A 13,467-nucleotide genomic window follows, 5' to 3' on the forward strand; every position below is an offset into this window, starting at 1 on the left:
CGGGCAGGGGCGGGCACTGGGCAGGCCAGCCTCTTTGACCAAGGTCCCGCGCCCCTGCCCGCGCTGTGCTGGAGCCGGAGGCCAGTAGAGGAAGATCCAGGAAGGTCCCGCCCACGGCTGCCTGTCCTCCCCTGGGACCCGCTGTGCAGACCCTCCCGGCACGCTGGAGGCTCTGGGCTGGGGCCGCCAGGAGGGGCGCTTAGAGCTGCATCCCAACTCGGGACCTCTTCTGCACCCCGGTTCGGTTCCTGGCCCTGCCCACCCCGCCCGGCACGCGCGGCTTCCGTCCCTAGAAAGGAAGCGCACCGGTGGGGGACCAGGACTGGGTTCTTCTACCACCGGGCGCACGTGGCTCGGTCAGAAGGCATGGAGGTTGCCAGACCAGTAGCAATGGCTCGGGGTGCAAATGGACGGGCGATGGGCTGGGGTCCGGGTGACGCGGCGCAGCGCATAGCCCCGAGGCGACAGGGAAGGTCACTCACCTTTCTGGCCCGCCGCTCCGTGCAGCGGCAGTGGCTGCAGGTCCTCGGCGGAGGCGGTGGTTCGGCCCTAGGCTCCTCCTCTGCCCGCGCCCCGCCCACCCGCGGGGGCAGGAGTTGCGCGGGAGGTGGCCGCCGGCCAACCCGCCACTGCTTATCCGGCTCGGCCACCTCTCGGTCAGCAATCGCGGAGCGGCAGAGTCCTCGGTCCCCGCCCAGCCCTGCAACCCGGGCATCGGAGGAAGCGACCAACCAGCCTCCTCCTCGTGCCTCAGGCGGGAGGTTTGGAGCCAGGGCTGCTGCTTCCTTGTCGGCATGCAGTTAAAGCTAGCAGAATTCCGGTCACCTCTTAACCAGGACAAGCAGGGCATGGAGGACGAGGTGACCTCGTTCCCTGCCCTAACCCGAGGGCCACCTCAAATTCAAGCCCATTTTATAACCGAGGTCATACTGGCAGACCAAGCGGCAGGTTAAGCCTGCACAGGTGGGCAGAGGCCCAACCCCCTGGACGGAGACCTCTTTCTTTCCCTCCAATGGAAGTGAGGGCAGGAGGCCCCGCTCCTTCCCTCTAACAAGATTGAATCCAGGCATTTGTGGTCCTGTTCCATCCCTGTCTCTTGTCCGCCTTCAGGGTGGACCTTTGACCCTTCCTTATAGGTTCACAGGGCTGGGGCTGGAGGTCAACAGTACCCCAGGAGATGTGCAGGAGCCCTGTCTAGTTCCCTGTCCTAAGACACTGTCCTCTGCTGCCCCCACCCCTCATTCTACAGGCTTCATGGCACAACAGGGAGGTGGCTCACAGGTGGAGGAAACATTGTACTGTTGTCCCAAGCCCTTTCCTAGCCGAGGCCACATCTGCTGTTGACAGTGCCTCCTCTTCCTTACAGGTGAGGAAACAGGGACTGATAGTAAAGTGGCCAAGACTAACTTCACTCAGCATCTGGTAGGCTAAATAGGGGTTTCCTAACCCCTGGGACCTTTTCTAGAATATTCCAGAGGGGGGTCATATTCCACCAGCTCCTGATAAGGGGTTTCAAGTTACTCTTAGGAAGTATAAGAGTCCTGTTTCCAGGAAGTCAAACTGTATCAGAGAGATAAGCCCTAGGGAGGCCAGATGTGGGGGTGCTGGGCCTCCAGAATGGCCCTACCATAGGACCCCAAAAGGGAGATGAGGAAGAGATGAGGAAGCAGAGATTTGCTCTAAAGGCTGTGATGAGGGGCCCCTCTGCCCTCCCACCAACCCATTAGGCCACAATGAGCACCTTGTGCGTTCTCACTGCCATGGGCTTCCTCCTGCTGGCAGGGTCCCCCTCTCCCTAGCTCTGCTGGCCTGGACCACCACCTGTCTTCTTCAAGGAATGCACTCACAGGAGGTACTGAGGTGTGTTGAGCACCTTCTATGGGTCAGACTCTGGTGTTCTGAACCAGCCCAATGGCAGAACAGTGAGAGCCACCCTTACAAGACCGTTAACAGATCAAGTCACTCTGCTGTAAACCATCCCTCAGCTCCCCAGGGTGTCTCAGAGCAAAAACCAAATCCTTGGAATGGCCTCCAAGGCCTAGCATGAATGGCTCTGGACCCCATCTTCCATTCCCCATCTCTACTCAAGCTCCACCCTGCTGAACAGACCTTCTCCCTTTTCTCTAATAGATCAGGCAAGACCATGGCCCTTGCTGTTCCTTCTGTTGACCCAGGAATCCCCACGAACCCCCCACCTTCCTCCCTTAAGTCTTCGCTGAAATATGGCCTTCATGAGCCTACCCTCATCTCCTCCATCTTGCATGTTTGGATTACTTTCTCCTTTCCTTTCCCTTTCTTTCTTTCTTTCTTTCTTTCTTTCTTTCTTTCTTTCTTTCTTTCTTTCTTTCTTTCTTTCTTTCTTTCTTTCTCCCTCTCCCTCTCTCTTCCTTCCCTTCCCTTTCCTTTCCCTTTCTTTCCTTCCCTCCCTCCCCCCTTCTTCTTTTCCAAAGGCTTTATCATTTTCTAATATACTATAGAGTATACATTTCTTACATCTATTGCATGGTAATAACTTCCTCCCACAGAAATGTGAGCTCCTCCAGGGCAGGGATTCTTGTCTGTTTTACTCATTGCTAAAGTAGCGCATGGCAGGTAATAGGTGCTCAGTAAATATTTCTCAAATCAACACACTTCCTGTTGCCCTCTTTCAGCTCCTTCAGCATCTCTGGGAAGCTTCCACCAGGGCTCCTGCCCACCCTGCTGTCCCACGTGCTCAGTGATCACATGCTGCTCATAGAGAAGATCCCTACATGCATTTATGGGGTTCTGTGCCTGGGGTTGCTGAACGTTTTATTTACAGAGCCCCTGGGATCACCTTTTCCTTGAAGAGGAGACTAGCCCTTTGGCTACGAGGACAAAAGTATCCAGGATGAAGCCAGCCCTGTTGGCACATGCCTGTAATCCCAGTGACTCAGGAGGCTGGAGCTGGAGGATCATAAGTTCAAGGCAACTTAGTAAAACCCTGTATCAAGATAAATTTTAAAAGGGCTGAGGATATAGCTCAGTGGTAGAGCACCCCTGGGTTTAATCCTCAGCACCACTAAATAAACAAATAAGAGTATCTAGGAAAATAATCTAGATTCATCTTCTACTTGGACCAGAGGAAACAGGAATGTTGTTCACTCTCAGTTTCTTGGGTTGATCCAGCATTTGTAGACTAGGACAGAATACATCCATTTCACCAAATAAATACTTGAATTGACTATTAAAATGAGATGTCCACAGGAAGCCATGGACCTCAAAGAATTCTGACAGCCCTAACCAGGAGCCAGGCCACCTGGATCTGTTCCTGCCCAGCTGGGTGGGGTGGGCTGGGCTGTGTCCCAAGGAAGCTAGTGTTCCTTGCAGAATTGTGCTTCTTCCAGCACCCTGAGATTCCCCCAAGCTTTGGGAGTACAGGGAGGGAATCACCCTTCTGTGAGGGAGGGAATGAGGCAGGAAGATCCTGAGGGTGACTCAGGCAAATGGAAGAGTTATCTTTGTGTTCATGAAGATCCAGTGTCACCCATGTCAGTCACACCCGGAGCCAGAAGAATAATGCAACTAGACTGTGAGGCAAGATGGCAGAAATGTGTTGGGGCCTGGGATTTAGATATATGGCTGGTGGTGTCGAGGGCGTAACTCAGTGGTAGAGTGTTTGCCCAGCATGCACATGGCCCTGGGTTCCATCCCCAGCATGACAAAATAAAACAACAAGACTGGGCTTGGTGCTGGACACCTATAATCTCAGGGGCTCTGGAGGCCGAGGCAAGAGGACCGCAAGTTTAAATTCAGCCTCAGAAACTTAGTGAGGCCTAAGCAACTCAGTGAGATTCTGTCTCTAAATAAAATATTTTTCTTTTTTAAAAAGGTCTGGGGATGTGGTTCAGTGCTTAGGTGCCCCTGGGTTTAATCCCTGGTACAAAACAAACAAACAAACAAACAAAGAAAAAAACCCGCAACAAAAATAATCTAAAAAAAAATACATATAGATGGCTTCCACAGCATATTATTGTGAACCAGTATTGCATATTGCACAGTATTGTAAAGCCATGGCTTATGGGACACTGGAAACCCCCAACCACACCCCAAATCTCCTGGCATCCCCAAGGTCAGTAGTCTGCTGTGGTGTAAGGCAGTCCTCCTTCCAGTCCTCTGTTGAAACTTGAGCTCTTTAGAGAAGATAATTTCTCTGAGCTCAGGGTAATGAGACTGTGTGTCCACAGGGAGATTTAACAGTGGCTGACGCAAGACCATTAGGAAGGTTCTACAGGCAGGTGCTGGGGGAAGGTGGGTAAAGGACAGAGCAGGGTAGGTAAGGTACCATTTTTCTTTGGGCTTTCCTGGTACTTAGTAGGTACTAAGGTATAAACTCTTGTGTTGGATCAAGGATCCTGGCTTGTGATTAGACCAAGGTGACCAGCTCAAGTGTAGGGAAGCTGGCCCAGCACCTGCAGGAAGCGTTTGCCGAGCCCAGGAGCAGCTGCTTTGTGTCTGCGGTAGTCATGGCACTGCCTTTCCAGTTGGGGGGCTGGTTAGAATGGCACTCTTAGACAGCTAGAGGAGTCTGGGCTTCAGGCCCTTGCTACTGCATGACACCCAGGGAGGGTTTTAAAACTGCAGTGTCAGGCCGGCTCCGGCTCCTGAATTAGAACTGCAGTTTAACAAGACCCCCTAGAAAAATGTACATTAAAGATTGGAAGCACTGGTTCATAGTACAACTAAGGAAACTGACAGCTCCTTGGCACTCCAGGTCAAGGCTGGCAACAGAAGCCTCAAATTGACGGACCCTCACCCTCACCAGGTTGCGCTTCGATATCATACTCTGCTTTCCTGAAGGTCCTCAGGGAGCCAAATAGCCTCATTTATCTGATTCTGAATTTCTATAAATACGAGGCAAATAAATCTACCCTTCATAGCACTCAGTGCCTATTATACAAAACTTCAAAGAAAAAAAAAAAAGACAAATACACTTACTCTTTCCTGAACACAGTTCCTTAGACAGCTCAGCCATTCCATTGGTGGGGGTCCTTTCCAAGAACTGATCTTATTTCCCTTCCACCATGGTGGCTAGGATACTCAGAACCATGTTTCTGACTGTTTTATTCTTATTAAACACATTTAATTTCCCTTTCTTTTTCCCTAATCCAGGATTCTGTGTTTAGTTTACTATCAGCCTTCTTGTTAAGCTTTCCATTGTGAATTATCCCAAGCCGACACCAGGAACAAAATAAATTATGTAGACTACAGTGGCAAATTCCCCCTTTCCTTTTTTTTTCTTTCAGGGCTGGGGATTGAACCCAGGGAGACCTGCATGCTAGGCAAGTGCTCTACCACTGAGCCAAACCCCCAGCCCTCCCCGTTTCCTTCTGACTACTGTCAATCTCTCATGGTCATGGCATACTTCTACTGAATTCTGGAAGGAGGATGGAGGGGTTGGAAGAAGCATGCCTCCTTGGACTTCTGCCAGAAGTTGCTAAGTAAAGAAACCCCAGCAGCTGGTGGGGGAATTGGCACAGGATGCTCATCACGTGCCACTCCCTGCTTCCTCCCTGCCCATCAGAGTCCAGCTCACCAGGTCTGGGGTGGGAGGTGCTGTCCTTGTCAGGTGACTTTCCACAGTCCTGAGAAAGGATGGTAGGGCAGGCGCCCTGGTCACCAGGGACCTCAGCTGCCATGTCTCCAAGTGCTGCTCCTTCTTCTGCAGGGATCCCAGGCTGGGTGACTGCAGCTCACTCAGCACAGCTCAGGTGGTGGAGACCAGTATGGACGGAGGCTTAAGGACAGGCAGATTACAGATGAGCTCTGCAGGCGGGGCGTGTTGGTCAGTGGCCTCAGGGTCATCTGCAAATACACTGAAGTCAAGGACGGAGATAAAACCTCCCTCCAGGGTTGGGGTTGTGATTAACCTGCCCAGTTCTCTGCTTCCCTGGTCTTGTCCCCCAAGAGACATGAGGGAAGGAAATAACATTTGCTCACCTGGTGGCAAGCTATATTGAAACTGCAAAATGAATGGGACCAGCTCCATTTTTCATATGAGGATATTACCTGTTAAACATCACACAGTGAGGAAATGGTAGATCTGGAATTTGAACCAGGTTCCCCTGACTCCCAGATCTTCCCCTACCTCTCCAAGTACAAGGCTTCTGTGGGGAGAGGCCTGAACACATTTGGTGACAGCTTGAGGACTAGGGGCAGTGCATGCAGAATGACCAGAGGGAAATAATTCTCTTCCAAACACTTCTCACAATGCACCTCAGACTGCTTAGGGTGATCTGTCCCCAACATCTTGGAAGGCTGTTACTGAAAGCTGGACCCTTGCCCCCAATGCCAATCCAATAATAAGGACAAGGTTTTTTTGCTTTGCTAGCAGAGAAGAGGCACAGGGGACTCCTGTCCCAGACGCTATGATTCTGCCCATCCAGGGGAACAGGGGTCTTTTAAAGAGGTGATTCAAAGGCTACATTCCACATGTTCTCTGTCTGGAGTTGTAATTCACTTGTTAATTTGGGAGATAGTCATTTCTGAGATCTTTTTGTGCCATCCCCAATCTGAATTCCTTTGTTCCTGTGGGGTGTGCACTCAGGGACAGATAACTGCCTAGGATGGGGAAGGAAGGTGATCCTGTTTTCCCTGAGATTAGGGAGGAGCAGGGAGAGAGGAAGAGAAAGAAACATGTTCTTTTTAAAAATAAATTGTAGTGCCAGAGCAGCAAGGGCTGTATTGAAAGCATAAAGTGGACCACTGTTAAAGGTGACTGCTCCGTATTGCGTTTACCAGGGATCCGTCCAGCTGGAAAGCAAGTGTATGGGATGCCGGGTAAATTCTCAAGATTCTCATTCTGTCTGGTGTTCTGGCTGCCTTCATGACACCATGCAAGAGGGCCATCATTCAGAGCCATCCTTAGTCATTGCTGGTGACTGTAAGGCAGGGGCAAAGGACAAGTAGTCAGCGTATGATTGGGTTGGAAAGATGAAGGCTAATTATCAAAGAAAAGGAGACGGGATGCTTATGCCTCATTAGGGGAAAGGATTGGACATTCCAACACAGCAATCACCCGGGGTCTACTCTTTCCTGCCTTTGAGCACATAGACAGGAAAGAAAGGAGGTCGGGCGGGTCTATAAAAAAAGCAAGACACTCCGACTCCTGCAGGCACCAGCTCTGGGTGTCTGCCTCTCTCCAGAGAAGTCTACTATCCATTTTGTCTCTTAAGTCAAACTCACTTTCCATGCTTGCCTCGGTGTTTCTCGGGCATTTGATCTTTAACAGCAGGGGAAGAATGAGAACCCGACCCTGATTTCCAAGGCCAGTATTGACTGCAGCATGGGAGAGGCCAGATCCCTGCAAGGGGTGGGTGGGGTACATAATGGCCCAGGGCCCGCTTGTGGGCCCAGGGTCCTAGGTCACAGCAAACCAGGGTTGGGGCCTCCAGGGAAGTAGAGAGGCAAGCTTTGGCCTCTGGAGGCATTCACAGGGTCAAGAGACATGCAGTGGGCTGGGGATGGAGCTCAGAGGTAGAGAGCTTCCTGAGCATGTAGGAATCTTGGGTTCCATGCCCAGAGCCGCAAATAAGGGAAAAGAAAACGAGAAAAGGAGAGGGGAGGGGAGGAGAGGAGAAGAAAAAAGTAAAGGAAAAACATGTCTGAACTTTGGAGCCAAACAAACCAGGGTTCAAATTAACTCTCCACTAGCCTCATGGTTTCCTCCCCTGCAAAATGGGAGCTTATATACATCTTGAGCTGGTTGTGAGCATTAAGTGCAACATCACTAGGAAAGCGCCTGACATTTGGTAGGCATTCACTAAAACTCTGTCAGACCTAGCCAAGCATGGTGGTATGTGCCTGTAGTCCCAGCAATTCAGGAGGCTGAGGCAGGAGGATGGCTTAAACCCAGGAATTTAAGATCAACCTGGACAATGCAGCTAGACTTCATCTCAAAACAACAATAACAAAAAAGTGAGTCAGATGGAGACAGGGGCGAAGGACAGGTGGTCAGCATAGATAGCAGATGATCAGGTTGCACAGATGAAGACTAATTGGCTAATTATTAAGGAGAAGGAAATGGGTTGCTAACGCCTCTGGGGAATCGCTCTTCCCACCCCAAGGAGTTGCTAATGATCACACCCGGGAGGGCTCTTTTCCTGTCCTTAGGCACGTAGGCAGGTGGGTAAGGAGAGGAAACCTGGGATCTATGAAAAGGCAAGACACACCCACTCCTACGGATACCCAGCTCTGGGTCCTTTAGTCTCAGGAAAAGTTTATCTCTGTCTCTCTCAAATAGAACTTGCTTTCTACACTTGCCTGGGTGTTTCTCCAGTGTTTAATCCTGATTTCCAAGACTGGAGAGGAAGGCGGCCCGCTGAAAAAGTCATTTCCCTGAAGACACAAGCCTCCCAGAAGGCCCCTTTCCTCTCCTAGGAAGAGGACTTCCTGGGACAAGCCCAGGGAACTTGTTCTTCTCCGCTTCCATCTGTCCCAGGGGGTAAAGATGCTTGCTGGGCCTCGTGCTCCTGCCAGCTTGAGGTAGTGAGGTCTTAGTGTTGGAACCTCCCTCACTGCTGTGAGAGCTGCTGGGGACAGGCCCCGGCCTGTGCACAGGTTGGGGGCCTGAGAGGCACTGCAGGAGTCAGGGCCGGGGAGGGAGGGGCGAGCCAGCGGAGGCCCTGGTTGCCCTTGAGAAGTCAGGTTTGATCATGCTGGAGGGGGAGCCCAGGAGTATTTTAAGAGGCCCGAGTATCTGTGATAATAATGACAAGCGTTTATCTGAGGACTTGCCACATACCAGGTCCTGTTCTAAGTATTAAACATCAGAACTTCAAGACCCCACTTTGACACCCAGAAAAAACAGGCTGTTTTTCTTTTTTTTCTTTTGCAGAACTGGGTATGAAACCCAGGGCCTCTGAACATGCTAGGCAAGTGCTCTACCACTAAGTCACACCCTGCCACTGCTTTTCTTTTAAAAGAAGCTTTCCCTAGAGGAGGAAATTCCGGAGAGTTTCTCCAAACAAGGTCAGAGGGACGTGATCCTGAGGCAATGTCCACTGCCTCTCAGCATGTTGTGGCACACTAGTCTTCAGGGTCCTTTTCTGATCCTTCAGAGGCTCAATCCCCTCTGTGTCCCCAGATATAAAATGAGGGGGTCTCAAACATTCTGAAGTGTCTGAGGCCTTTGCAGATGCCCTTGGAGGAAAAGGTATTAAACAAGGGTGGGACTTTAACCTTATCCACCTCTTATCAAGACCAGGGATTTTGTCTTAAAAATCCACCCTGAGTTAAACATCCCTGAAGTCCCCTCCACACCCAAGATTCTAATCTGGGTAAGTTAAAATTTCTTGCTGGGCATGGTGGGGCCTGCCTATAATCTCAGTAGCTTGGGAGGCTGAGGCAAGAGGATCAAAGCCAGCCTCAGCAATTTAGTGAGGCACTGAGCACCTCAGTGAGACCCTGTCTCTAAAATAAAATATAAAAAGGGCTCAGAATGTGGCTCAGTGCAAAAAAAAAATTTTTTTTTTTTCTTGAAGTAGTAGAGGTGCCAAAACCATACCTATCTGAATGGAAGCCAGTAAAGGCAGTGGGCATAAATTTTTTGGTAGTCATGGGGACAGAATGGGACAGGCTCAGGACAGACACTTTTGTTCAGGGTAGGGGAGGGGCTTTGAGTGTCCTCTTGTCATGGAACCCAGGGGGCCACCTCTCTGCTGATGCCCCTTCCTGGAACTAAAAGCTGCCTGAAGACAATAATTGGCTACAGGACACACTTAGAATATAGAACTTATGCAGATTTATGCAAATAGATGCAAATGAATCTGGCCTTAGGCTGGGTGCCCTGGGATGGCAGCTGGTTGGGGGTGGGGTGCTCCCCTCCTGTTTTTCACTTCCAACTTTGCCTTAAGCCTCAGAGGACTTGGCAGGGACAGGCCCACCAGCTTTCCTTCCACAAGGTCCCTCTTCTCAGCAGTGTTCAGCAGGACAACAAGCAGCTATGGAGCACCAACTAGGAACAGGTGCCACTGAGCAAGAGAGCACCACGGCCCTGAGGGGATGCCAATGAGGCTGGGAGAGGTACAGGGGATTTCCCGGTCCCACAGCCAGAGGCAGAGGAAATGGACTCCTATCCATAGCTGCCCGGCTTTCATACTGAGATGGGAATTTGGTGATAGAGGAAAAAAAAAAGAAAAAAAAGGATAAAGTGCTGAGTATGGTGGTTTGCACCTGTAATCCCAGCTACTCGGGAGGTTGAGGGAGGAGGATCACAAATCCGAGGCCAGCCTCTGCAATTTAGGAAGACCCTGAGCAATGCAGTGAGACCCTGTCTCAAAATAGAAAATTAAAAGGGCTTGTGGATGTAGCTTAGTGGTGAAACCCCCCTAGATTTAATCCCCAGTACCAAAAATAGATAAATAAAAAACAAACAAACAAAAAACAGAGAAATGCCCATGAATTATGGAATGCAGGAAATGCCCATGAACCTTTGAAATGCCAAATAAACATTCCTGAGCACCCTGGTCCAGGTCTAGCCTGTGACCTTGGCCCATGCCCTTGATCCATGCCCTTGTCTGCCAGAAGTAACAGGAGGGCAACTTGCAAGCAGAGGGAAAATTGGCATGAAAACTACAGTACTCTGCCCCGACTCCACCTCCTGTCCAGCCCCTGCAACTGTCGCTCTATAAATATTAACACTCCTTACTTGGATTGCTGCCTCTCCCTCTGGAGATGGCCCTCCTCTCCCTCCAATGTACCCCCAAAGCTTCTCACTCTCAAGGTGGCTGGTATTCTCCTTTGCACTCAGGATCCTCCCTTGAATGTGTACTTCTTACCTTACTCCCCAAGACATCTCTGTCTTCCTTGAGATAGTTCACATTTTCTCTCAAACCTGTATCTGCTTTCCAAAATAAATCTATCGGTGTCTCTAACTGGCTCATGTTGAAATTCTTTTCCATTGCGTGAGCCAAGAACCCCCCTTGTCTTGAGTCGAGGTCCTCTTCAGAAACTCCTGCTGTGGTAATTCCATGTAGCCTCCAATTTGTGCTGCTGTGTTGCTGGGTCCATAAATCACGTGGGCTGGGGTTGAAACTCCGTGGAGGAGCCCTCGCCTAGCACACGAAAGGCCCTGGGTTCCGTCATCAGCCCTGCATAAACAAACAAACAAATAAATAAATGTTGGAAATAAATAACCTTTCAAGCATGTGTATACAGGTGGGCACAGGATCACCTAGTGCCTGGTTCCGCAAATATTAATGCACGAAAGCTGGACTTTAAGGTACACAAAGCCTCTACAAAGTTTGGAGGTCCTTGTTGCTATTTTCTTAAGTCAGCCAGGTTCAGGCCAGAATTTACCCTGGTGGTTAGGGTGGGGTTTGGGGAATGGGTATTCTGGTCATCTAGGAAAGAAGTTAATGCTGGTGGGAGGGGTGCGAGGGCAGCCTTGGACTTGTGGAGCGAGGTCGCTTGGTGCCTGGAGAACTTTGGCTTGAACACTCCGGTGTGGAGAGGGAACAGTTCCTCCTGATGGGGATGGAGCCTGCCACCTTCCTCCTTCCCTGCCCCCATTATTGAGCCTTCAGGCCCAGGGAGTTACCACGTGGGCACAGGCACAGATTGAGTGAAGCTCCACAGGCAGGCTGAGGTCTGTGTGAGCTGAGAGGACTGGACTGGGCTAAATACAGCTTTGAGTGTGTTTTGCTCAAAGTCATAGCTGGGCTTGGTCGTGCAATCAGGGATTCATCTTCTTGCTCTCCAAAGCCAGCGGGGGCGTCAGTGGTCCCCAGTGGATACAACTCATCTCATGTGATCAACATCAATGAGACATCACTGCAGTGGCCAGACCCAAGGCAGTGGTGGTGATGGGTGGGGGAGGCTCCTCACTCTCAGCCTTGGGAGACAGTTTTCTGAGAAATACTCAGAAATCGCAGTGGTGGGGTGGGTGGGTATGTGTGCCTTGGGAGGGTATGAATTTCCAGATAGATGATGGTAGGGGCTTGTGCTATAGAGATTTCCACCTCAAAAGCAAGAGTAGTCTCATTAGGACTTCACAAGGTGGCGGACTCAGGGACCCACATACCCCAACTTCACTCTGTCTCAAGGACCAGACAGGCAGAGTGTGATGAAACAACACAGCTGAGGACAGTGTGGTCTGCAGAAATAGCCAAAGGTGGCCAGGGGCCTAGGATCCCCATGGCAGTATGGGTCTCCAGACCCAGCAGCCAGGCTCCTCCACCGCCAACCTCTGAGCACTGGGGATCTTTCTCAGTACCATGTACTTCAGGATTTGACTGAATCCTAGTGACACAGGCATAACCTTTCACTTCCTGGAGTTACCACACGAGAAGCAGGTACAATTACCAGTAAAATAAGATGCCAAACCCCACAGGAGACGCTGTAGTCCTTGGCAGAGGGCAAACCAGAGCTAATGGCAGTGCAGAGTGCCGGGTTGCAGGGCAGAGGTGGGGGAGGCCCGAGCACTTAGCAGGGATGGAAGCTCAGCCGTTTCCCAGGCCCATTAGTGCTGAGGAGGTGTACGAATGCTGGCAAATGAACCACAGGCCTTGGGAACGCTCCTCGGAGAAGGGCCTCCCCTCAGGAGCTTCCACGGTGCCATGCGGCCCCAGAGCAGTGTGTGGCAGCCAGGGCTTCTCTGCCTTTTGGAAAAGGAGAGTGAGGAGGAAAACAGAAGCCTGCCTTATACAGACTTCCTCAAGAGTGTGTTCAGGCAGTGTGCCCGAGCACTGGGGTGTCTCTGGCATAGACCTGCTTGTGTCTGGGGCCGGGAACCATCTTTGACCCTTACCTGTGGCTCCTGCCGGAAGGGCCTCCCACCTGGCAGGCTCTCTGAAGACAGGCCCACGTTCCCCATTCAGCCCTCAAATGCCCTTTCTTGAGGCAGCAGCCTCACTATAGAGGCCCTACAGGAGCAGAGGCAGGAAAGGTGCTGGATAAGGGCTCCTTCAGGCTCTGGTCTCCCTCTGACTGACACTGGGCTCCTTGTGGGTGTGCGGGTGGTTCTGCTGCTCCTGTGAGCTGAGGCTACACATCCATCGTCACTAACATCTCTGCACCCTTGTAAGAGGACCTTCCATCTGCACATTTAGAAGTTGAAAATGCTGATCCTCCTGCAGTGAGAATGGAAGGAAGTCATGTGATGGATGTCGCCTTATAAACCATCAACTTACTACAGTGGTTTTTGGTTTAAACATGTTTGCTTAATTTACAACAAGCAGAAAATGAGCTGGGTTTTGTTGTGATCCCAACATTGATGCTTTAAGTGTTGTATACAGTATATTTTTTAAAGGGCCTTATAAAAATACCTTGTTATAAACTTCTACAAGAAATAAAATACCAAGTTTAATCTCACCACTTTCCTCTTTGCTAAAACTACAACCTGCTGCTACAGTTTTAAATAGGTTTTCAGTTGTTTAAACTATACAGTCAGGAAAATCTGAAGAATTAAAGAAACATGAATAAAAATGATTGCATGGCAGAATAGGAACT

General features: G+C 50.5%; 1 protein-coding gene across 4 annotated transcripts in view; it reads right to left on the reverse strand.

Moving 5' to 3' along the window:
• Steap3 (STEAP3 metalloreductase) overlaps positions 1-5,729 on the reverse strand; it is a 39,176-nt gene extending 33,447 nt beyond the window's left edge. For 3 of the 4 annotated variants that reach the window (XR_007107961.1, XM_047547734.1, XM_047547737.1), the window contains exon 1: positions 5,555-5,729. Coding sequence is in view for 2 of the 4 variants with exons in the window: in XM_047547734.1 (XP_047403690.1) it covers positions 5,555-5,657 (103 nt within the window). In the remaining 2 variants the exon portion in view is untranslated. Of the gene's footprint in view, positions 1-482; positions 550-5,554 lie in introns of those variants that run through there. The other variant, XM_047547735.1, reaches the window with a different exon arrangement.
• Positions 5,730-13,467: the final 7,738 nt, after the last annotated feature.

This window comes from Sciurus carolinensis, chromosome 3 (assembly GCF_902686445.1).
Source record: "Sciurus carolinensis chromosome 3, mSciCar1.2, whole genome shotgun sequence".
NCBI classification, from domain to species: domain Eukaryota; kingdom Metazoa; phylum Chordata; class Mammalia; order Rodentia; family Sciuridae; genus Sciurus; species Sciurus carolinensis.